We start from the raw sequence: 27,980 nt of genomic DNA on the forward strand, positions 1-27,980 counted from the left end.
TTTTTGCTTGATTCAATACGATTTAATGCACTAACTGCACTAAATCTCTGGAAATTGTCCAAACCGAAGTTACAACTAAAGTCGGCGGAGACCACAAATTTCATATACCGTCCGGACGGCGGCTGTGAATGACGTCCGGACGGCGGCTTCTGTCACGTACAGCCGGTATATTTGGGCGCGATCGAAAAATGTGCCAAATAATCGCAATTTTTAAATTGTCATATTATTAAAATTACGCTAGTGATAATTATAAAAGTTTCTGTAGGCACTCACCAATACAATATCAGTGTAAACTTTTCGGTCGTAAATATTCAATTTACGCAAAATTTTTGTCAGCTTTTGCAAAATGTCATAAGACATAAAAATTATACTTCAGAATACGAACACTATATCTGTGACTATCCTAGAATTTGTCGCCGTCGATTCTAAATAAGAATTCGTTATGGTGTGACATTCATATAAACCGATCTAGGAAAATACATAAGGATATTCGAAACGATTTTTTTAACAAGATCAAGTATTGTTATGATTTTTTAATTATTTAATTTTACATGAAAAAAAATATAATAACGATATCTGTTAAAAGAATATACTATCAAAAATATAATTAATCCCTTTTAGTGTCCTAAAATATTCAAAGATGTCAGTTAGAGTATGTTGAAGTCCCCGATAAGCATGTGGTATTATTAATTGATCACCTGACCACGATGCAGCGCTCGACGTGCGTCTTAACCATGACTCCTACGCGCATACTGAAATTGAACCGATTTACTCTTTCTATCTCAGTTTGCGAAACACCATATCATTATCTTTCTCACTCTCGTCGCTTAACACGCGAGAGAGCGAAAGGGAAAGTGTCTCACCGCTCGCGCTCGAAATAGCAGCTCCGACTTCGGTCCTTTTGCCGATAATGTTCGGAAGCGTCTGAAGCTGGCTAAGTCCACTGAATTACCCCCACTTTACCTTCCGTTTTTGGTAACCTCGGACAACTTCCGAGAGATTTTAGAGCGGACAGAACCGAACTCACTATATCCTCCGTCCTTGGCCAACCTTCGCCAACTTCCAGAGAGTGTAGTGTAGGCATTAGACGTATAAAATATGATTCTTGAAATTTTTAAACAAATTTAATTTTGGCAATATGTATTTTTATAATGAATATTTAACAATACGAAGTTGCATAATATTTAATAAGTATTCGGTTGCTTGATTTGGTCTGGTTGTAAAACCTTATATTAAAGGAAAAAAGTTGAGGTGTTTTTCAAAAACTATGCAAAAATTAATTCATAAGAATATTGTATAAGCTATTATGTATATTTAAGTAAAACGAACGACAAATTATTTGTCAACATCAGTCTTATAGTTGTATAGGGTTTAAATTATTTTTAATTAGAATTTTGTATTGTAATATAAAAGAAAAAATATAATATAGAGCGTCGCCCGACGTTTGGCCTGTTCCAATTCACTGAGTTTATAAAAAATAAAAATAAAATAAAAAAACACCCACGGCTCGAATGCAAGTGAAATGGAAGCCGACTAGATTGTCGGCTAGCAGCAGCGGTTATTATGATGGAGTAGGCGGGTTCGAATCCCCGCGGCGGCGAACGAGAGAAAAGATGTTGTATACAGAATTCATCTCTCTGTATTGTACTGTCCAAGGACCGTCTTGCTGATTGTGTTCTCTTTTTTCTACGTTATATCCAGAGCTGACCATTATCCTACGGTTTAACATCAAACTAAGGATTCTCAAAGTTTTAAGAAGCGCCACATACCCCAAACCAATATGAGATTAATTTCGATAGTTACTATCAGCACCTCTACCATTTTAAGGCATTAAATTAATCCCTCCATCTCGCTACATGTATATCAGTTATCAGTTTTCGGGCTTAATTAAAGAGCAAGTTTGACACTACGCCCACTATCCGTGTCCTTTCGAGTGTAATGTCCTCTCTCATGTCCTTATCGCGGGTCCGTTTAAAATATTTCCCCTTGAGCTCGTAAACTTGCGCATGACTTACTGTATCAACGTGACATTCATCCGTTTTATCTCGCTTTAAATATGCATACACAACCAGAAGAGAGAGCATTGTCTAGTTATATATTATGTAATGCATAATGCTACTTTATATAATATATATAAGAAATTTGATTGACGTTCTTATCCAGCATATTCACCGAGCCTGTTGTCATCCGACTACTGCTTTTTTTTCAAATCAATGTATTATAGAAATACTCCCCCCAATCAAACTAGTTTGTAAGAATCTTTTATAGATGCCGAAGTCGTACCTTATCTGATGCTCCCATCTGTCAACCAGGACTGGGTTATTTGTTATTATTTTGTTAATATTAATGCAAGCGGCCAGATAAGGCGTTATTACAAGACATGTAGGGGACAAACGAGGTCCGACATTCGTTCAGATTCAATCGAACTAAAAAATTATAATATAATCGATTTGATCAGTGATCACAAACAATTCACTTAGCGCTCGGTCATGACCGTTTCTAATTAAACCATTAATCTTTAGTGATTAACGAGTCCCTCACGACACACCACCGCGCCGTACCGACTGCAGATTTCTCAAGAAAGATAAACCAGTTTTTTCCCATCGTTTTGATATATTAATAACCACTCTCTTTCTCTACATATATCTGCCTCCCTTTACACATACATATGTGTGTATGAGAGAAGGAAAGAAAAAAATAAGACACGCACGTATTAATGATCAGCATCGATTAAGGCTGATGTGACACATTGCTCGCTGGACCGTGCGATTCTATTCAAACTAATCCAATCGAAATGCTAATGAATTCTTACTTTAAACTATTTGTGAAATCGTGATCAGTGAAAAAATGATCATGTGTAACTTTTGACATTAATTTGAAGTCAGTTAGTTAATTTCGACATATTTATATATACACAATTCGTAGAATAATGCAACATTAAAAAAATATAGATGTTTGATAACTTTGTAGCAAAAGTAATAATATGTATATAACTATATATAAGTTAAATTCGTATATTATATAATCAAAAATGATTGATTATTGATTATGATGTATCTTATTATTTTTATTCTTTCTTAACTTGTTACTTGTTTTAATATTTTAAAGTTAAAAATCTTGAGTATTAAATTAAGCTTTCATTTCACAAAAGAATGTAGTGTTTTTTTATTATTTTAATTATTTTACGTCCTGACATTTAATTTTAAATTAATAAAATATATACATTGTGTTTTAATTAATAATCTCAATTAAAACACAATGTGTATTTAATCTCAAATATTTTTTTAATGAATATATTTTTAACGTCCTTAGATATTTTTTTATTCTATTTATTTTAAAATATAAATAGTTGAGTTTATAAACCGAAAGCTTTACATTTTGCTAAATAAATATATTTATACATATATTAGATATTATTCTGTTGATAATAAATATTTGTTTATAATAAAACGATTAATTTTAGCTAAAATCTAATAACCGACTTTGGTGGATAGTTATAATTTCATAAAAAAATGAATTGATCAAAAAATATACTACGTAATAATAATAAGTAAAATTTTAATAATACCTTTACAGTTTTTTATTAAGAAATTAACCTAATTTATATCAAACATTTGTTTTAGTATATTTTTTGTGACGTAATACTAAAATCATATTTAATTACATTTTTAGAATCACTATAACAAATCTTTTTTTACCTTGAATCTATCTATATTTATCGATTAATTTTGACAAAAATTTAGGAAACTGACTTTAGTGTATTTTTAACCATAATTTATTAAAAAAAATTTTCTTCTTAAATTTAAAATTTTGAACTATAGAATAAAGTTAAACTTTGAAGGAATTTAATGTATACTTTGTTACCAAAAAAATACTAAACACATTTTTGTGAAAATTACTTTTTTTAACGACCTTTGCAAAGAAAATACTTTTTAGTATTCTAATATTTTAATAACAGAAATAGCTCTAAAATTTAGCTATAACTAAATTAAAAATATGTTTAACAATTTATAATGTGATATTTTATATATTTTTTTGCTATTTTATCAAAATAAAAGTAGCAAAAAATATTATTCTTTATTATTGGAAAGTAACGGAAAAATATACTATATAATAATAATTACTAAAATTAAAATAATACCTTTATAATTTTATTAATAAGAAATTAACGTAATTTATAGCATAATTTTTTTAGTCTGTCTATAACAAATCATTTTTTCACCTAAAAATCTATATATATAATTTTTATTTTCCTTTGCTTTAAACTTTTTTTTAAAGCAAAGGAAAATAAAAATGAAAATGAAAATTTAGCTATAACACATTGAAAAATGTAAAAACATTTTGTTATTGAAATTTAACTTCTGAAAATTTTTTTAATTGCTTATTTGTATTTACTATTTTTAATACTAAATATGAAATCAAAAACAATTACTAAACACAAACTTTATACAATAAAACTAACTTTTTTCTATTCTAATTATTTGTGGATATAAATAGTTTTAAGATTTTTTTATGATAAATCTTATTCGTGCAGCTAAAAAAATACTAAATAGTATATTTTCTGATTAATTTTTCAGTATTTTAAAACACGAAAAGCAGCAAAGACCGAATAATTTTCCGTGAAATGAAAAAATATGACATAGCTTACTTATTGATTAAAAATCAAAAGCTTGAAATTGAGCTATAAATTAATTTAGTAGATACAACGAGAAAACAATATATATTTTAGTTTATCATATGCTTTTTAGTATTTTATTATTAAAAACAATTAATTTTGCCTAAAATTAAATATTTGTAACAAGCTTTGGAATATCATATTTCTAATATAATAAACACACATACTTACAAAATATTTGCAATACTATATAATCTATCATATGCTTATAATATATTAACAAAATAAAATTAATAATTTTGCAACATCTTCCTGAAAAAATGAGTCAGAAAATAAATAAAACAAATTACAGATTTGGATTCAGCTTGTAATTCTAATTGAGAATTGTTTTATTTGCTCTTTGTGGCAAACATAATTATAAAATCTACAGTAACTACTTTTTATACCTAATTTTTAATTTGCGTAGCACTACTTATATTCTTATTATCACCTTTTTTTAAACGAGCTTTTGCTCAAATTAAAAAAACTATAAACTTAAATAATTAGCAATAGTTCGACAATTAAGTTTTCATGGAATAGACCGATGTTTTGCACTACCTGTAAAATTCACACATCTGGACTGCATATAATATACAATTTTTTTCGTGTTTGCAAAAAAATATGCTTATATTTATATTATGTATATTTACCGCATATCTGAATAGCTAAATAGCGTTAAATTGCGGAATAGTATTGACTTTTAAATCCAGCTCTTACACTAACCACCCATAACGTTGATAAATCGACTTGCGACCTTCCACCAGTCTGGGCTTTGAAAAATCGAGACTTCTTGTTCGTTTTCAAGGAGAGGCGAAAGTCTGCGTCTAATCTAGAATAACACGGTGGCGCCTTTATCAAATTTTACTTTAGATTAAGAGCCAAAAGTAAACTATTCTCAAAGATTCGAGTAGCGCGAAATAAGACCGTCTCAAGACGTTTTTAAAGAACTCGCTTCGGAATCGTGGAAATTCGCGAGCGTAGCACTTAATCGAAGAGATGCTAAACTTTTAACAAGCGGAGAGGGTTTTTAACTTTCTCGGCCGAAAAAGAGACTATATCGACCACAGACGGGCGAATTCTGCAAAGAAAATTGCAGACCGGTGGTATTATTATTATTTACTTTTTAATATAAATTTCGAGACCCTTTAAATCACGACCGCTCCTTGAATATTCCGAGAAGCACATGTCGAAATAACCGTAATCGCTGAGCTTTTTTAATTCGCCACAGTTTTCAATTTATAGCCCTGAAATTTCTCTATACATATGCACTTAATAATACACTCTTACGGGCTGTTACAAGTCAAACAAATAACTCACCTGGCCACCGACAGAATTACCATCTTTCTTCTACTTCCCGAGAATCTTCTCGTGAAGATGGGGTGGAGTGCTCTCTCCATACAAATTGCACATTGCAAAACCTTTTATTATATTACGCTTAGTTCTCTCTTAAGGGTCGACATACTATCCAATGAACTTAATGTTTAATGTACATACATATATTTTTTAACGTCCATATATAAATTTCGCTCGCCTCAAAACTAATACATGTTATCCGTAACCTATCATTAAGTACAATGCGTAATTATTGATTACGAGCGTAAATTCGTTCTCGAGTTACGCCACACCATGAGAAAATACTTGTTTACATATCGTTTTTATTCAATCAACCATTCGATATTTATTATGAGTAATACGATATAATATGGATCTTGTTCAAGCATATAGTATGTAAAAATGTTATGTATTATCATGATTAAGATTTATGGAAAAGATTACTATATGAAATTTCTTTGTCGTGGTGATATTATTTTTGCCTTATACTACACAGATATATATCTGCTTTTTTTACTTTGATGATAGATGCACTATAGATAAAACAATTTACTCTTACTCCGTGAACTTTATAACCGTCCCACGTATCTGTAATATAAATATAATTGATGTCCAACAAATGTGCTCGCCTCCAAGGATCCAATTCATTATCGAAGGACTCCTCGGTCTTAGGTGGTATCGGACACTGCAGTCATTAGTTTAGCAATAACTACACGGTGTATGCGAAACATTTGCGAATTTCTGTTATTTATCGCCGATACGTCCACATTCCTGGCTCGCCTTCCAGATCTACCTGCACTGCCGTCGATTATTGGCCTACACCGTAGCACGTACTCAAGATTTATACCCCCTTTACTATCGCACTCTTTCATTATAATTATTTATGGCCAATTCCTAGAGAGAGAGAGATCCGGCCCTTCTAGAGGATCGTCGTGTTTGTTTTATCGATTGTGGCTTCGAGTTTCGGATTAAAACCAGACCTGTGCAATTATGCATGTCAACCTCCCACGGTCGTACGTTATATCCACACTTGTGTTTTTTGTTGTTGTTGATGATGCTCATGTTTTTGTGCTGACTTTATACTGTAGTGTCTATATTTACTCGACGTCGATCTTGCAGAATCGCCTCATAGCAATTATAGCAAGATGGTTCCATTATATATCAATAAGATACGTATTGAACATGAAGCGTTGAGCTATTATTATAATCGATAAATCAGCACGGAATATAAATTAAAAATATATACAAGAAGATCTATGTGTATATAGAATCAATGCTTAAATTTACATATTGTTTTTAAATAAATTAACACTAAATAGTAGCATGATGAACATTTTTTTTTAATAATTAGAAATCACGTATTTTTTATCTAAATAATCTTTACATGATTCTAGTAAGTCAAACCCACCAACAAATATTATCTGCATTGTGCTACTAAGTAACATGTGTATATATGCTACATTTTAGTATCTATTCTAGACTAAATATATCTGTGATAAATTCACTTTATTATCAGTTTTCCTCAATATATATATATGTATTTCATTTTTTAAAATTAATTATGCATTACTTTATTATTTTACTTATTTATGGTTCAGTCATTAGTACTCTAAAAAACAGTATTATCTACAGTTTTTCACAACCACTAATATTAACAGAGTTTAATTTTAATTATGGTTTGTGATCATCTGTTGATTTCATCTCAACTGCCATTACTATAATGTCAGGAACTTCACTGCTGAATTATATGTATATTAATATTAAATTCAGTAGCGAAATTAGTATTAATTAATTTAATATAAACGCAGCTCAATTTCATTCTAGGATTTGCAATCTGTTTGAAAATCGGATTTCAAAGCAATGCGCCAACAGTTCGCCAATAATAGTCCTGCCATTATCACATATTGCAACTTACTGTTTCTCGTTAGCTGTGACTATGGCAGAAGCTTCATTGCTAAATTATAGGGACATATAGTAAATAGTAAATAAATCAAATTTTTTAAGCATATTAAAAAATCAAACTTTTAAAATTGTGTGCTGTATGAATTTTACAAAAAAAAAATCAGCAACTACAGCAACCAAAATCATTTGTGCCGTAGAAACTGATTCGTAAATTAAAAAAATGGTTTAAAGGATTTAAATCTGGAATTTTTATTTGGATCGATACTGCAGAAATTGAGCCAATACAGAGATTTTGATTCAGGAGTTACAGATAAGACAGGATATTCATGGTCTAGCATAAAAATTTAAAAAAATTGGGAAGCCGTGTGGGTTCCACACGCACTAAGCGACGAGAACAAAGCGACGCGCCTACTTCATACTGCGAGAATCACTCGAGAAAAAAATTAATTCTCTAGGATGGACAACTGTTTCTCACCTTCATATTCTTCCGATATGACACTATCAGATTACCATGTATTTAAGTCTACAACATAATTTAGATGTTGAAAAAATGCAATAGTGTTAGTGAAGTTCAAACATTAATTTCTGAAAATTTTCACTCATAGCCAGTCAGTTTTTACAAATGTGGGATTAAAAACTTGTCTTATCGATGGAAGAAGGTTGTATCTGTTGATGGAAAATATTTTGTAAATTATTTATTTTGGGTACTTCTAATGCCTGCACTACACTCTCTAGAAGTTTGCCAAGGTTGACCAAGGACGGAGAATATAGTGGGTTATTTCGGGGTTACTTTGGTCGAGCTCGGTTCTGCCCGCTCTAAAATCTCTCGGAAGTTGTCCGTGGTTACCGAGAACGGGAGGTAAAGTGGGGGGTAATTCAGTCGACTTGGCGAGCTTCGAGCGTTCCAAAAATTGTCGGCATTATTTTTCGAGTCAAAAGAACCGAAGTTGAAGCTGCTCTTTCGAGCGCGAGCGGTGAGATACTTCCCCTTTCGCTCTCTCGCGTGTTAAGTGACAAGAGTGAGAGAGATAATGATATGATTTTTCGCAAACTGAGATAAAACGAGTAACTCGGTTCAATTTCGTGGACATGTGGTCAAGTTATAATACCACATGCTTATCAGGGACTTCAACAGACTCTTACTGACATCTTTGCATATTTAAGGGCACCAAAAGTGATTAGGTATATTTTTGATAGTATATTCTTTTAACAGATATCGTTATTATATTTTTTTTTCATATAAAATTAAATTATTAAAAAATAGTTAGTGGTACTTGATTTTGTTAAAAAAAATCTTTTCGAATATCCTTATGTATTTTTTTAGATCGGTTTATATAAATGTCACACCATAACAAATTTTTATTTAGAATCGATGGTGACAAATTCTAGGATAGTCACAGATGTGGTGTTCGTATTCTAAAGTATAATTTTTATGCCTTATGGAATTTTGCGAAATCCGACAAAGATTTTGCGTAAATTGAATATTCACGATCGAAAAGTTTTCACTGATACTGTATTGGTAATTTTAATAATATGACAATATGAAAATTGCGATTATTTGGCACATTTTTTAATCGCGCGCAAATATGCCAGCAGCTGCTGTACGGACGTCATTCACGCCCGCCGTCCGGACTGCATATGAAATTTGTGGCAGTGTTGTTAGTTACTCAGTTGAACTTGGTTTCAGACAACTACCACAGAGTGTACAGTGCGAGCATTATTTATAGTGCCGGTCTAACAAATAGAACATTTTTGCCGAAATTATATTTGTGTAAATAAAGGCTAAATGAATGCTTTATAAAATCTTAGATTTATAAAAAAAACGTTGAAACTACTAGAGGACATATTCACCTACAAGGTCTGAGGCTTACAGCGAACGGTATTCATTAAAATTAAAATGTATTGCTTTTCTCAAGCTATGTCCTGTAAATATCACATGACATGAGTTCACCATTCATAAGGAAGTCTTTCTCTATCTAAAATATTTCAGTTTAGTTCTGCTTTTAACATCGCCTTATCAACTTATGTTATTACTGTAATTTAATTTATTTAATAAATGTATTAATGAATAGTGTATTCAAATAATATTTAATATAGGGAGAAGTACCCATTGTGATCCGATAAAACGGAAATTAATCGCTAACTAAAACATAACAAATAGTGGTCAGTTAAAAGTGTATCTGAAAGTCCTAATATTTCTAAAAATCAATTTTATAATATTTTTAAAAATATAAGAAATTTAAAAAAAAAACATTTAAAACCGCTGTAGATTAAGAAAAGAAATACATCATTTGCGTGGAAGTGATATTAGAGATCAGGTAAAACGATTTAATTTTGCCAAAAATCGCATTAATTAGATAATCTCAGATTGGAAGTATATTTTGCTTAGTGATGAGTGTAAATTTAATAGAATATGCTCTGATGGAAGGCAGTATATAAGATGATTTGCAAATGGCGTTTTTTATAACTTATATTGTGATTTCAAAGTATATAATAAATTTAGAAACACTGTTTCATAAATAAATCAACACCCTAGAGAGCAACAATTGATATTAATTACTTCCCCGCCAAGATAATATTTATAGTCTATTAGAAAAAAAGTAGGCGCGAAAGGCGCAGTTTTCGCAACGTGAGGTCTGTGATTCGCAGGTCTAGGGCACGAGGAAGCAACCAAGGAAGGAGCACGACCTAGGCGCCAGGAGGTAAGCAACAGACTCGCAAATATAATTAACGGCTAACGGAAAACAAGGCGAGCAAGTGATTGAGATTGAATTACCCGGCACCGGAGGGCGGCCGCTCTACGGGAAGGATAATAAATAAAATAAAAATGAGACAAGAGGGCAAACGAGGCCCTGTTACACCTACACTGTATGCATCGAGGAAGTAACCGTCCGAGAAGGAGGTGGATTACTGAATCGATTACTGGCACCTTCGGATACCTACCTACTTGCTACGTGGGCACCTAGGGCCTTTGTATGTAATTATACAATTACTCGACAGGTTATGCACACGTCCGGGTTTTCGACGTTGGATGTATTATTAAAAATACTTGCATTCAAAATAATTTAGTGAGATATGTAAACATTTTTAATGATACGATACAAATTATAAAGTTCAATTAAATGAGAAGCTTTACACTTTGCATACTACGCTAAAAATACCATTAAATAGTTACTATTGTTTCAGATTAGAATCTATACCATATTTGTGTTAACACAGTCAGTTCTAGAGCTATCCATTTCATCATTATTGATATACTTACTGATATTTTTTGACAACTGCAGAGTTGCTTGATATAATTCATACAATTATGTACAACAATAATCCACTTTCTTGTTAAACGGCATATGCATATTTTTATAGCGAAAAGGCTTTCAATCAAACGTTCTGCGGTCGTAAAAGTCCGGTCACGCGTTCGTGCAAAATTATCTCAAGCCGTAAATCAGAGCCGAGGCACCATGAATAATTTAAGTAATTCACGACCCAATTTGTCTAATAAATTGTTCCGCGCCGCTTTTAAATCCACTTCCGCACTTCGCGGGACCACCGCGAAAGGGTTGATCTTTGTGGAGTGAGACGGGTGTCTTGACGTCACGATGACGTCACACACCGCAGCCACCTGCCATTGGAGAAGTTGCTTTTTTTTTTGCTTCACTGCCAATGGTCATAAACGTAAAATTAAATTCAATAAATCAAGGCGCATCGCCAGGGGCAGCGCAAGATTATCCGAGCCGCGCGCGCAGCATCCATATAGACCTGGCTGCAAATTGCATCTTGCTAAGCCGATATCACGCCTCGAGATCGGCCATAGATGTGCGTCTAAACAAATTGCATAAGAATCCGTATATTCACATTTTATTAAGATAATACAAATTCGATATCAAACATATTGAATCTATTTATAACTGGTTAATCTAAGAATGTATCACTTAGAACGAAACTATTTTTGGTGAATATTTGCATTGACAAACGTATGTGTTTAATTTTTTTATCACGTTTTTATTAGTATTTTATTAAAGTATAAAATATTTATTTGTTACTAAGATAATAATTTTTTAATAAATATTTATACCTGGTATAAGTTATTTTATTTCCTCAGTTTCTATGCAAAGTTCAATATAAAAGAATATGAACAATTTTTTTTTTTGTAATACTTGTTCACTGCAATGTAAATTTTGTAATTTATTAAATATTTTTTTAAAAGAATACTTCTTCATGGTTCAAAATATTAGAATTTCGCCAAATACTATTTTTTTCCAAAGTTAAAAGTCAGGTATTAATAAATTAATTTGATTTATTTTTTGCGATTTTTAAATCGATGTATTATATTAGTAATGACTGTTTAACAATATAAATATTACTACGATACGCTATGTAAGTATTTTCCTATGAATTTTCCGCGCGAAAAAAATAAAAGCGTCACGTCGTTTATTTATTCGTTTATTTATTACGTCGCAGTACAAAAATGTCGTTTGTTATGCTTCATTGGATTTCGGATGCTAAATAAAACAATGCCGAATGGACACAAACAATGAATGTCACTGACATATTGTACGTGAGAGAAGTCACAGTGATATTTATTACGTGCAAAAATAACAATTCTCGTATTGAACGTATAAAATATTACTTTAGTACTTTATTTAATTGTGTGATTAATAATATACAATATTTAATATTATAACCTTTGTTTCTTTACAGTGTTGGGAAAACTGCGAGTTGCTTCAGTCCAACTTCCAAGTGTGGGGATCAATGTGCCAAGTGGAGGAAATATGCGTAAGTATTTATATCAATTTCATCTTTGCCAATATTGGTCCAATGACAACAATTTAAGCGTCGCACAAACGGAATACTCCAAGTTTGTCATGTGACATAAAGCCAAATTGTCACCACACCCGCCAGCTAGGACGTTTCATCATTCGATCAAACGTCAAGGGTCGCCTCGATTAAATCCAAAGCCCCGAAACTCGTAAGGGTTTGCTTGTGTGATGGGGTCGATCTTTCGCAGGACGCATACTTGTTGCCTTCAACGCCTTTCACTTTGAACCCGGCTCGGATGGGTAGATAAATAATAATATCTTTGAATTATCTCCGCCCTTGTGCCACACCCTATATTCCTCGGGCGCAGTGTCTGACCTTTGTCAAGGGGTGAATTCTCCATCGCGATTGTAACCAAATCCACCTGATGCCCTTGTCCACCACCCTTTCACGGTTATTATGAACTTAGCTTTACCTTTTTTTTTAGTGTCATTGATTAAGATGGGAAAATGCTAAATTTTTAAAAGAATAACTTAGTGTTTTAATGCTATGTGATACAGAAAAAAAAACTAGTAGTTATATTGTGATAAATATTATTTATTTAGTGTGGTTTGTAATGCTTTAAGACAATATTTTTTCTGCAATCCAAATACATCGATTCCATAGAAAATTATCGTTCATTCTCGAGTTTTAAAGACACAATGGAGTCTTGTATGAGTCGAATGTTGCACACGACTATAGTCGCAAAACGTGATACAATGTATCCGTTCCGGTCACAATGCGGTACTAAACTAACTTTGCTAAGCCTCAGGAGACCCGCTGGACCGAGCATTGTTCTGGCGCTTAAAATAAGACGTCTCTCCTAACTGATTGTATTATATTATTGAAACGAACCGCTGCAGCTGAATGCGCATTGTAATGCTACATATCTTAATTAAAAGCCGATGTAAAGTATTAAACCAATGCGCAAAATAATTATTCTGTTATTCTATGTATATTTTCTATTCCAGTTTTACTTTGTGTCAAATGTCAAATTTAAATATTTTTTCAATGGTAGATTACGCTCGGGATAAGGATGCCGGTTTGTTATTGTGTGCGTGTACATGTATATGAGAGGGAGAAGCGATGTAGCGTGTACTTCATTGTCTCGCTTTCTCTTTTAAGGACAGTTGCTGATTCGTCAACGCTGGTATTCGTCATTAAAGTGCAGTGTGGCACAGAAGTTCGATCTTCTCTAATGATTTATTTTAAATAATTTTGTGTTGATATTGGTTTAACCCAGATATGCCCACTGTCCCATGGGTAGGTCACTAAATTCGTACCACTGTTTTTTATTTATAAATAAAATTTTAAGAGAACAAAATTTCTTGGGCATATCTGGGTTAATTTATATCAAGGCTTCAAATATACACTGTAAGTTATTCGTTCTATTACCCGTGGATTATTTTTTTATTTATTCAATGGATTCTAATGATTTATTAGAGTCGTTGAGCAATTAAACAATCTGCGAATAATTTCTTTCCCCGTTTTATATCTTTTTGCTTTTGAAGAATAGCTAAAGACGTCATTATTTTTTTGACTAGTGAAAGATTTTGAATTTTGCAAATATTTAATTAATGACATCAATGTCTGGTTTCATTGATTAAATAATATATTTTTAATTGTCCGTTGAAATTTACAACTTAGCTCAGATGTATGTATGTTAAATAAACATATATTTTCTTTTAAAATAAAAAATTAAATATTCTGAGCGAAATTGTTTTGAGACACACAGTTCACGCACACAATAACAAACCGGAATTCTTATCCCGAGCGTACTCTAACAAATTGATATTTTAAAAAAATATTTAAAAGTTCTCTCTCCAGTGAATTGTAAAGTTGCTATTGAATTATTAAGTAGCAGGGATGTTACATGAACTGCTGATTTTTTCATGTTTTAAAATTAAAGGCATTGATATTGCAAGTTTTTTTCATCAAATCCGTACATTTTTAAAGAGGACATTATAACTATCGCAACAATTTCAATGTTGTATTCGTCGATATATATTGGGCTAAACCAATAATTCTAGATATTAGAAACGAATGGATCACGCTCACTGAATATAGGTCACTTATATAGAACATCACTAACGATTAAGTCTACGTCTACGGAAAGTGAACGTGTATTTTCTACGGCAGAGATATTTATTACAAAAAGTATACGATACACTAGATACAATAATAATTAAATAAAAATAGGGTTTCGCCGCACAAATATATCTATATTTATTACAAAAAATATAGATGATAAACTAAAATATTTAGAATCTCAATTTCTATGAATCTAAAAGTGTATGTATAAGCACTACTACGTGGTAAATTATTGCTTAAATTAAGCGAAAATGTTCGATAGAATTCGAACATTCCGAGCCTCGTCAGCGCAGCTCGCGCCTTTTACAAAAGGGGGTGAAAATTTTCTCAGGAATGCTCATTCAATTTCTAGCGAAGAAAGTTAATTTAATTAATGCCGCGGTTAAGGTGAGCAAGTCAAACTTAATGGCATTCTAGTAGAAGCATACATTAATCCAGATGACATCCCGCTTAAGTTCCCCGAGGGAAATTTTCCAACAATTTGCAAAAGTTCGCCAGGTACTACGCCGATGGAATGCAATTGAAAAGTTGGTCGAACTTGAGTTATTCTATGTTATTTTTAGCCCATATATTATTATAATGCGTAGGGACAGCGTCAATAACAGCCTGAAAGTCTCTTATATTTTTATCAACCTCATATCTTTCGTAGTACTTATTATAAGAAAGGTATTAAATGTTTTTATTGTTCCTGGTCTTGTTTGTGTATAAAAAGGGAGGTGAGCAAATTAAACGATGTTTTTTTCATGAAAGAAAATATTTACATGGAACTCGATCCGCTCGCAATAAAATTGCGAGCAGATCGTATATGTAGCGTAAACGGTTATTCTTCGATAAATAAATAAACGATAGACTTTTCTTCTTAATCTTGAGGAAATAAAGCACGATTTTATTTTTTCGAGTCAATCGAATCACTTCTTGTTTTAAATTAATTTCCTGGAAATGTTCGGCAAGGGGGCGGAATTAATTCTAGTGATACTAATGCGGCTCTCGGCGGAAGGCTTTCGACATTTTCCGAGGGGAATTAATACGCGTTTTCACACGCTGCCACTCTAGAATATATGCCAACCATTACCGGACAAGGGAAACTTTGCCAAAGGCATCGGTCCGATGTAAATCTATGAAATTTCCGCATTTAGATCGACTCGAAACCGCCAAAGCAAGACCTCAGCACATACGTCATTGACTTTCAGGAATCACAAAAAAAGTGAATTACGATTCAATTTAACTTTCTCTCGCTTTGCAAATATACATCTGATTGATTCGCTGATAGAGAAAACAAAATTTAATTCGTAGTCCCTCTCTTCGCAGCGAAAAATCCGTCTCACGTTCGAGGGTTGTCGGAAGGGCGAAGAACGAGATTATAGATCAACAACAATCTGTTTCGTCAAACATGCCAGATTGCTTCCATTTTTTTTCGAAACGACAGATGGGACTCTCGAGACGAGTGTGACCATTATGCAAATGGATCAAATTTGGACGAACGTTTGATCTCAGCGATAGCGAAAGCTCCTTTACGCCTCCTTGCTTATGAGGCACTCTCAAAGTAATTTATTTAAATGATTTAATTCCGGTGAAATTTCGTTTTATTTAAATTAAATTAAATAGCGTTTTTCATTCCTGTTTCTCATATTCAAGTCATATTTAAGTACCTATTTTATCTATCTAAATATTTGCAAAGCAAAAATAAAAATATATTAAAATTTTTAAATGATCTTTTAAAATACTTTTGATGTTTATTTAGTATAAAAATAGAAAACGGTTTTAAATATATAATATTTTTTCTAGACAGGTATATTTTCATATTTGACACGTCGAACCAATTCTAGAGTTTATTAATATACTTTTGAAGACAAAGAAAGCTGAGATGAAACGCCCGTTTAAGCTACCGCCACTGGCAGCGCTTTAAGGCAGAAGTTTGGATTTGCAATACGACAAGCCATTTGGTTGAGAAAAAGAGACTCGCAAATGGGACGAGACACAGAGGATCACGCAGCCTCCTCCTTCCCTTCCTCGAGGAGACTTTGTGCGGAACTGTGGGTGGCGAGGGAGGTGTGATGAATTCGATAATGCCTCAACAAAGACACAGCAGCGCCGCCCTTATTTATTGGCACTGTTTCGTACGTCTAAGCCGCGGATTCGGCTCCTCTCGATCGCTTCCACTTATTCGTCTTCGACAAAAGAAACACATAAATAACGCAAAGAGGAGGAAATTCTTTCGTTTTTTTATCTTCCGCGGCGAACGTGTGCCACTCGCATATTAGAATTGCGCTCTTGTTTGCGAGTCGTTATTCAAATAGACGTTTAATTTGTTGTGTGAAAAAGCGGTCCAAACATGAGCTAGAAAAGCTAATAAAATACACGTAAAAAAAACACTGATGCACAGTAGGGCTAAATCACAAAAATCTAAATTTTAATAATCTTAAAATTGATATTTTTTTACATATTTCGATAATTTTTTAATAGATAGATTTAATACTACAAATAAATTATTTTGCAAAGTATTATATTTTACATTTTGTAAAGCTGTTTTAATTTTTGTATTTTTTTTGTAATCCTGTGATTTATTATGATACCTTAAAATTTATTAACATTTTATTAAAAAAAATTCATAACGCTGTCTTTTGGTACCAATTAAGATGTGATTCAAGCTATTAAATAATATTTGATTATTTTAAATATATTTGTTTATGGGCGTAGCCCTGTTGAATGCGATCACAGGGGTGTTGGTTCTCTGTGTGAGTTTTTTATGAGATACAGTTTTATTATTGTTTTATCAATGTGAGATTTTCTCGCATATTTATAATTCAAAGTGTTCAAGATTATTTTTTTTTAAATGTCAGTGGACAATAAATAGCATTAATTTGGTATTTGCACAGATTTGACTATCTTGATTGCTATGTTTTCGTCCCTTTTACGTTATATTTGAGACATAAAATTATCTGCTAAAAACACTGATAAGTTTTGTTTTAGTTTTTTGTCGACTTTTGATTTTTTCCTAGAGGTTATCTAGCATTTATCACTGAAAAATGACGGGAATTAATTAAAAAGATAATATGTAATTTCGTAGTTGCTATATATTGAAAAACAGGCATTAACCCAATGCGTTACAATGGGTCAAAACAATTACTAGCTACTGAATAAGTGGTAAATACCAGAGTTAAATCAGTAATATATATTGTATTATTTATTAATTGTCAATATGCTTTAAATGTCTAGATAAATTTTACTTTAAATATTAATTACGAGATTCATCGGTGGGCTTAAGAAAATATAGCAAAAATCAAATCTGGGATGATTGACTGAAACTATAATTATAAAATGATCACTGATTATTATTATATATATTCTATTAAAAAAATTAAATTATTATTCGGATAGTAATTATGTAGATTAATACATGAATTAATTTTTAAAATAATTCAAATCAAATTTAAGCCCAGGTCTTTTAGGTTTCAATCACCAATGGTCTATTGTGCTAGTCGTTATTATTATCATCTTTTTTCATTTAACACAATCACGTGAATTCTGCGTGTATTTGTTATTGTCCGCAGACTCTTGATAATAAATATACTGTAGAGACTGCAATATCAACACCGTTTTGATTTGTCTCTCCTTCCGAAAAGTTTGGAATGCAATTTTTAATCATTAAAAATTTTATTGATGCGTAATAAAACCATTTAAATTTCATTATATTGTTTAATCCGCGTGACACGTGTCGGCCTCCACAAAACAGCACAATATGATAATCCAAAACATTGTAGAAATTGCAATCGTTACACCGTGTCGATTCACCGATTGTTTCTTTTGGAGAAATGTTTGAGAATAAAATTTTTAGTTTTGGATGACTTATCAAAATTTCTGTCGATGCGTAATGAAATATCAAATCACGTATTTTTAATTATTATTTATAAAAATCACATATTTTCCCTCATTTTTGTTACACATGTCGGTCGCCACACAACTGCAAAATATGAGCTCTTTTGTCAAAGTGTTTGGTGATGAAATTTTGGGTTTGATGTAAATTTTTTGAATAATTGCGTAATTTAATCATTGGAATTTCATTATCTTTTTGCCATGTGTGTAATTAAACCATTGGAATTTCATTTATCACATATTTTCCCCTGTTTATGTGACACATGTCGGCCGCCACAAAACTGCAAAATATTAGCTCTTTTGTCAAAGTTTTTTTGCTTAATTGCGTAATTTAATCATTATTTTTTTCTCATATGTGTGACACATGTCGGCCGCCAGAAAACAGCGGAATATGATATAAATACATATGATTTGATATGCATTTAATAAATATATAACTATATTAAAAAAGCAATATTTTTTAAATCTAAACCTAAGTACAGAACTACTAACCGTGTTTATTTTAATTGATATATAATACTATGATTTTTTTATTTATATTCAATATAATTTTGCTAGTTTTTTTTTTAATTTAACTTGATTTTTTATTAGTTAAAAATATAGTTAATTGTTTAATTCCGGGAAAAAATACGCAGTAAAATAAATACGTAATAAAAAAAAATTTAATATCTATAAAAATGTCTTAAAAAATGAATAATTAAATAAATAATATTTATTAGGTTTCTACATATAGATTATTGTTTTTACTATACAATATCATAAAAATCCTGAATTTCTAAAAAAATGTAGGTTTTCAACTCTTTATATATCTGATTTATCAGATTTTTATGTCATTATTAAAGAAATATATAATCTGATACATTTTTGTTATTTTTTTAGGAGTCGATTATATACTTTTTTTATAATGTGATCCGTTTGTATTTAAACATTAATTGGTTAGGCAATGAAAGGGTTAAAAAATTTATTTTTATTTTAATGTATTTAAAATGTTATAAATAAATATCAAAGATGAATTTTGACTGATAGATATTATATTATTATTTAAAACCGCTATTGCCGCAAATCAAAGTAAAGTGAAACAGACTTTGAAGTCTTCAATTCTCGGTAAATATTTATAGCTTTTAGGTTTAATAATCAATTGAGTGACACAACATAAAATAGATATTAACTCTTATGCGACTCACATTTGTCGCAATTAAATCAAATTTTCAAATACCCATTTTATAAAAATTGTATTTTTGCCCCACTGTGCGATATGTCAACATTGGTGACCCCGATGAAAACCTTCAGAGACTTATTGCTTTCGCTTTCAGCGAATCGTCAAAAGTGCGCTTTAATTAAACCCTCGAAAGGAAAAAGTCGCCCGAGATTGAATATCTCGACCTCGTAAGACACTGTATTGACAAAGCAGTTGAAAGTGTGTTTTATCGTCAAATAAAACGGTCTCGAGTGGAGTCGCGAGAGATGCAGTTAAGAAAATGTCGCAGACGTAACGATGGAACGCCCCAGGGGGTCGCGGGAGGGTCAACATCGGTGACCCGCTTCCTCTGTGTCCACCTCTGTGACGCTAAGTGATGAGTTGATATTTGTTTACCTCCGAAGAAAAATACAAGCTAGAGTCAACAAGGGGGCAAATGAGAAAGTTTGCGACTCGCTATAGGCTTTTAATTAATTAGAGTATGTTTTCAAGAAAGCTATGTGTGACTTATAAAACATTTACATCAAGTATTTATATTTCAATAAATTTGGTTCGAATCATACCTTATATTAAAAATGATAGTGTATATGTATAAAACAATAAACCATCCGAGAAAAAAATATTATTTAATTATAAAAACCACATTACATTCTCGAGATAATCGTGCACAAACTTATACATTTTTTAACTATATTTTCCTATGCGTATTTGTATGTACTAGCGCGACTTATTGCTTTAGTGCCTTATTTTTTTTTAGTGCCGTACTTATTTTTAGTGCTGTACTTTTTTATATTATAAAATAATTTATTGTTTGTTATAACAATAAGAAACTTAAACACATATTTTTTAATGCGAATAGCTCATAGACTGTTGATGCTACAGTAATGTTAAAAATATTGAAAGTCATACAACATGTCAACGATGTTTAATACAAATAAGATTATCATACACGAACGCCTCACTTTATAATAAATGTGATTTTCCAACTTGAAGATTCGCTCTGCTGAGAGCGCAGTTCAGAACTCAAGCTTTCCAACCCCTTCAGATAAAGACAGAAGGAGTGAGAAAGACGAGCCCGTCCAGATGTGACGGTTCAGTTTTAAGTTAAAAATTGATTTTCTGAAAAGCAATCAAAACGCGGACGAAAAGTTTGTAATCTCACGGAAGCACTCGACGGTTCGAAAGCACTCGAACCTCTTTAACAACACTATCGAAAACATTTTTCTTGCTTTCCCCGGTTCGAGTGAGGCCAATCGCCTCCTACGGGGTGACCCTCCACCGGAAAGGTAAGGGGCAGTACAACAAAACTCCCCTCCGAGTGACTGAGTGACTGTTCAAGTGAATGCAAATTGGATAAAAGGAATGAATCAAAAAGTTTTCTTTTCTTCTCTTGCCCGACCGCGTCGCATATTTTTTCTATAATATTTAATAATCTTCTTCTTTCAAACCGAATCAATTCTTACTTACTTTTTGCGATTTAATAATAATAAAAAATAATATAAAGTACGTGTATTATTACATTATACACACCACTCGATACTCTCTCTCTCTTTCCTTTGAGACTCTTCCTTTTAGTGAAAGGGGACATTCGCAGAAAAATACACTTTCAAAGCTAGGTTTCGGAGGGGCGCCGCTTTGAATTTTAATAGGGCCAAATTACTGCCGCCTCGTTACCATTACGTTACCACAATACCAATACCGGGAAGTATATTACAATAACGTATTTCGAAATATGCATTACTCGGTAATAGAATATATAAATTCGGAGAGGGTCGGAAAAAGGCGCAACCCCTTTCTCTTTTGAAGATGTGTGCAAAACAAGCGGAAATTCGCATCAAAGTAAAAGACGCGCACGCAGCATCTCTTTCACCCCACATTCATTTCGAATTCATTGATATTTTACTATAATAAAATTTAATGCTCATTCTATCTTCGCTAACTTATTGCCCTCGGATGTTTGAGTTCAATTTGGTTTCAATCTACATCATACCAGATTTACTGTCGCAAATTACCGAGTATTTCCCACATTATTTATAAATAAAATATAAACTTCTGGTTCTCTATAAATACCACCGATCTTGTTTATGAATCATGTTGTTATGAATGTTTCAAAGACGTTTCAAGTAACTCGTAGCTTCTAGGATTATTAATAAACATATTAATTATTAATAAACTCGAGTAATGGTCGATATTATCAGCGTCCTGACCGACTGTGTGATAATGCCATTCAGAACTTTTGTGGCTCTAAACGTTCACGACGCTTTTGTGCCATGTACCAAAAAAAATTACTTACCCTTATAAATAATATTAAAGTATATTTAGGTATATCGTCTTACTTAACTTATGCCAAAAACTAACAGCGAGTTACCTTAGCATAAATCCGTATTTTTATATTTATAAATATATTACATTATTTGAACAAATTTTATTTATTACAAAAAAGTTGTTTATTACAACACAATTACTCTCTAATTTTGTATTTGACGACAAACTAACGTAAATAAAAACTTATTCATTGCAAAAGAACCAATATCTCAAAATCGCTTAAATATTTTTTGTGATATTAAAGCTTTTTAGAATATCTGTAAATTGTTTGAGCATCGAAAATTCGACATTGCTAACTGTAAATAATTGGAAATTTTTATTCTGAAGTTAAAGATACCTGGATATTTGAATATATGGACCTGGAAGATCTGGGTTTAAATCGCATATAGATTTCCGTGTTTTTTATTTTATTTTGTGTCTGGTAGTTAGGAATTAGTAATTACTATATGTTTATATAATAATTCCAAACGATCATCACATATTAGGTTTTTCTTGATTTCCCTTATCTCACGGATGAATATCATGATGATTAATTAAAATCGAGCTAGGTCATATATATTTAGTTTTGAAAGTTGTCTAATAATAAGCTACTTCTAAGAATATTTTGTATGTACAACAAATTGTGAGCAAAAATACACTGACAAAAGTAAAGAATAATAATAAAATAATTACTGAGCTTTTGTAATTAAAATTAAAATTTATACATGTTTATGAAACCCATAAAAAAAATATTTTTGATTTAGCTGAAATATTTCTGATTCTATATGAAAAAAATAGTACTTAAAATTTTTATTTCAATCAGGAAAAGAATTGTTGCTTAAAAGGTCTGCAAGTTTAAACCCATTATATATTTTGATTGTAATTATAATTAAACTCTAAGCAAAGAGTAAAATACTTTTAAAATACTAGAAAATTTGCAATAAATTGTGGTATGCATTGTTGAATTATTAAACCTACTTCACTAAAAAAAACTAGAAATTAATTTACAGCAATCATAAAAAAACGAACTTAACTGGAAAATTTAATAATATATAACTTTGTATATATTACATTTATTATTTAGAACATTATATTAAATAAAGAAAGCTACAAAATTGTTAATTTAAAATTTGACTAAATAAAGTTTAATAAGAGACAATGAATAAATAATTAATAAGGCACTGATTAATTTTAATATTGATAATATTATGACCTTGTAAAATTACTTAAGCTTATTAAAATCCCTGAAAAATCGTTGATAACATCAAAGCTTTATTAAAATATTAATATTTTTGCTAGTAGCATAATTAGTGCTGAAATTTTAATGCGTTAATTTAATCAATGAGCTTCTTTATATAATATATTAAATTAAAACAACGTTAAAAGAATTTATATATTATTTTAAACCCATATCAATAGGAATATTTTGTAATTAGATAAATATACAGTTTCCATAAATATTTTAAAATGTAATAGTACTAAAATAACTATATTTATCTATCATAGAAAGCCTCATAATATAAACATAAAAAACGGTATTAATTTTAATTGGACTCTTATTGTATTCGTAACGACTGAAAAGTGTTCAAAGGCAAATTTTATGTTTTATTTTAATTATTATTAGATCTGGATCCTCCTCAAAAATTCTTAAAAAAAATCATTTTCTCGAGAAAAAATGTCTAAAAATCAGACACATTCATACATCTCAGGTAAAATAATCAGAATCACGTTTTAGCAAACCTCTTAAGGTCTCCTGTCGCCGTCCAAGAAGCATTGTGAGACTTTGATATATGACGACGGTACGTGATATCATTCTCGTCATTTCCTGGCTGTTACTAAGAGCACACTCTCGTATTTTATGTATTAGGAGTTTTTATGTTAAGCCATGTCGACGTGTTCAAATTGTTACCTAGTTGTTAAAGGATAGTTAGGTTCCATTAATAATAAATATGGTGGCAATTCTGCGTATTCCCTTGGTGTTAATTTTAGTACATACAGATATTCGGAATGTATAATATAAAAAATGTGTTTGCAGTGTGGCAATTCAAAATCCTACTAAATGAAAAGTTCGTTTAGTGATCCATTTATTATGTGCAAAAGAATTTACTAAATTCCATAAAGTGATCACAATGACTTTTGTAGTCAATATGACACTTTTAAGGGTCGATGAAAAGAGCATCTTTTAAAAATGAGATCTTATATCAAAATCTTGTTTGTATTGATATTTATTAAATGGCATCTCAAGACGATACTAAAATGCTAAATCGAGTTGAAATCAAAATGATTTTGTACGACAATACGATACAATATTGAGTAGGGATTACATTAGTGTGTTTTACTTGAATGATTATTATTTTCTTTCTGTTGTCCAGAGTTGTGCAAATGCTCTAAGGTCACCCCGATTTATAAAAAGGGTGTTGAGTCTCACATTGACTGCATAGAATGAAATTGTATTGCATAAATATGTATGCTTCACGAGCAGCAACATAGTTTCCGTCAATCTCGGATCCAATGTCACAAGTGGACGTTATATACACAGATTTTGAAAAGACATTTGATAAAGTTAATCATGCACTTGTAAAAAAAATCGGATTTCGGGTTTTTTGAAGGTCTTATAAACCTATTCTCAAATTACTTGACCAATAGATACCAGTGCATCAAGTATAAAAACTCTTTTTCAGAACAATATAAGACTTGGAACCAAGTTGGGTCCATTGCTGTTTCAATTGTTCATTAATGACATAGAAACAGCATCATTAATTTTTACTTGAAAACTTTCAAGAAAGTGCAGTCGATTTAGGTTTCCCTCGACCTGCAAGAAGATCTTAATTCTTTATGGAAGTTGTGTTGCTATAACCTGCCCTTTAGTGTTAAAAAAATCATACGTCGTCGATGCCGGCGGATATATTATAGACAGGTCTTCCTTTACCAAGGATTTAGGTGTGACTTTCAAAGAACGTTGTAAATTTAGCCAGCTTGTTACAGAGATTCACAGCAGATCATTCAAAATGCTCGATTTTACTTTTGTATTGCGCACTCTTTATGATGCCCTAGTCCACAGCATACTAGAAACTATCTCTATTATTTTGATTCCAGGCGTAATGAGTCAATGTAATGAATTGCAGCTGGAAAAGGTACTGCGTAAATTCTTTATAATTAAAGGAATACGGGTATTATCCGTTCTTGTTTCCAAGTGTTTTTCTTTTGGGAGCGCTGGGATATGTTTCTTTGTCAACTTGCAGAAGTGTTTATATAATTAAACACTTCTGGATATTTATTAAAAGCATCTTAGACAATCCTTCGGTGCTCGAGCAGCACCAAATGTGTAAGGCTCCGAAAGGTAGTTATAATTATCGATCACGTCCACTGTTCTTGCCTGTAAAGTCTAGAACTGTAGCACATACCAACTCTTCTCTGGCAAAGGCCGTTCGTCTGCTAAATAATGCTCACATGTGGGGTTTTGGTTCAATTCGTGTGGGACAATGTACACCTCTTCAGGTGATTTGTTTCTGTTATTTTATCTTGCTTTTATATTTTTACTTATATGTGTATCTGTGGGAGTGTTATATATGTATTTGTTTGTATGTATACGTATATATTTTATGCTTTTGGCAATTGTGACGCATAAGGTTAACCTGTCAGGTCACGATAATCATAATTTTAATTAATAAATATTTTTTCTATTAAGCTCCTTGTATTATTGTCGTAGAGAATCACATTTTCGTTACTGAGACTGAGGGGTGTCGATAATCCATCGATTCTCTGCGACCGCTACAGGCTGTAAATTGACCTAGAAAGTCGCGATTGCGTCCCTTATTCTTGTGCTTGCGAACCTTTCTCTTATACGACCCATCCGTTTGGCAGACACAATGATGTGTTCGGTGATTACTTCTAGGAACTAGAACAATTTATGTGCTTACTCCATATGTACGTTTTATATATATGCATATTCAAATAGTAAACGGACATTGAATAATTCAGACATGATTTCTATATATTTTTTAATAAAAATTAATTCGACCGTCTCTCTTAAGATTGCATTTGTATTGTGCATAATATATTCAGTTTTTAACTTTCGCTCCACCCCTCAAACACAACTTTCTTGTTCAATAGCTTTTTCAGAGCCGATTTAAATTCAAATCGTCGCTATGTCCAAAAAAATAAACACACAGATACATAGAAAAGAAATTCGGCGCATTACTAAAATATTCGTTGCAGTCTGATTCAAATCACGTCCCTCGTAGTAGGGGGATCCGGGTACCCCTTAGTGCTCTTTCGACCGCAATAAAACCTGCATTTCCCCCGGAATAGGTGAAATGATAACCGAATGTGCCTCAGCCCCGAAATCCCTACACCCTAACCCCTCACTCCCAGCGAAAAGAAACACCATTAAGCCGGCCCCAGAAGGAAGATAAATTCGCTCGTGTCAGATGGTGTTAAGTTCCCCGCCTTCTCTCTCTTCTCCCTCTCGGATTCACCCGAATTTTTTGCGTATCGTTTTTCGACTGCAACAGTAATTTCGTGTGCGAAATTTCATATGGCGGTTAATGAACGGCCGCGCATCTGGAATAGTTTTGCGGGACAAACTATGCCAACAACGCAGGCTCGGCTCGCGGCTCTAATGGAAAACTCTTGGTTTCATTATGCGGAGCCGAATTCTTTTCGAAAGTATCTTAATATAAAGCGCACAAAGGGAGTCGTACGTATACAGAAATATGCTTAATGAAAAATCCTTGTAAAATTTACATTCGCAATATTTTATAAATTCAAGTTGAGTCTACTTAATCACAGCAAACAAATTAAATGAGAGTCAATCATAGCAATAAAAACATACTATATTATATTTTATTTTTTACTATTGTTTGTGAATAAAAGAGTACACCCGTCCCTCAATTTACGTTATAGATAATTTTTTTAAAAATCTAAGATAGGACTTAATTCGTACTGTATCAACAAGGCAATATAGAAGTGATGTGAGTTCGGCTGAACCTTATTCCATCGAAGTTCCTGACTGAAGTGTCTGAATACAGGCGGCCCTCGACTTTCGCACAATTCGCTATTTCGCACATTTAAAAAAAAACATTTTTTTTTAATTTAATTTTTTTTTTGTAAAAAATTATAAATATGAGTGAGAAACGGAAAAACTTCAGTGTTGATACGAACAAAAAGAAATCAAGGACTCATAAACTTTCCACGATTCGAGACAAAGATGGAAATTATTAGACTTTCTGATAGCGGTGAATCTTTTGCTTTAATCGGACGTTCGTATGATACAAACAGGTCTACGGTATGCTCAGTTTTGCAAAATAAAAATATAATTAAGGAATACGTTCAAAATTGTGGAAATTAAAGATATATTTCCACAATTTTTAAAGATGTTTCCAAAAAAACACGGCAAAAAAACATGGATGAAATGGAAAATTTTTTGTCATCATAGATCGATGACCAACATCAAAAAGATGTCTCTCTGAGTATTTTAATTATCCAAGCAAAAGCTCTTATTTTGCACAAAGATTGAAAGGATAGATTAAAAAAAAATTTAACACGGTTTTTCAAGCATGTAACGGTTGGTTTTACAATTTTAAAATGAGGTATTTTTTTCATGATAATAAATTTACTTGAGAATCGGCTGCTGCACAAGAATTTATTTCCTAATTATCCAAAATTATTGGAGATGGAGAATATTCCTCTAGCCAAATATTTAATGTAGATGAGACAGGTTTATTTTGGAAAACTCTTTAACAATGAAAAATATGAATGAAGCCCTCGCACATCTTGACAAAATTTTAAATATTATTGAAGATTGTGATCTCAATGGAGAACGCATATCTT

At 31.8% G+C, this 27,980-nt stretch overlaps 1 protein-coding gene across 3 annotated transcripts in view; it reads left to right on the forward strand.

The window, feature by feature from the left end:
• LOC148225988 (uncharacterized) overlaps nucleotides 1–27,980 on the forward strand; it is a 482,607-nt gene that overhangs the window by 429,899 nt on the left and 24,728 nt on the right. For all 3 annotated transcript variants that reach the window (XM_088204339.1, XM_088204340.1, XM_088204341.1), the window contains one exon: nucleotides 12,587–12,661. In XM_088204339.1, the coding sequence (XP_088060465.1) occupies nucleotides 12,587–12,661 (75 nt within the window). The remainder of the gene's footprint in view (nucleotides 1–12,586; nucleotides 12,662–27,980) is intronic.

The sequence above is a fragment of the Plectrocnemia conspersa genome, unplaced genomic scaffold, assembly GCF_051122295.1.
Source record: "Plectrocnemia conspersa isolate PC_06_02 unplaced genomic scaffold, ASM5112229v1 ptg000014l, whole genome shotgun sequence".
Lineage (NCBI taxonomy): Eukaryota > Metazoa > Arthropoda > Insecta > Trichoptera > Polycentropodidae > Plectrocnemia > Plectrocnemia conspersa.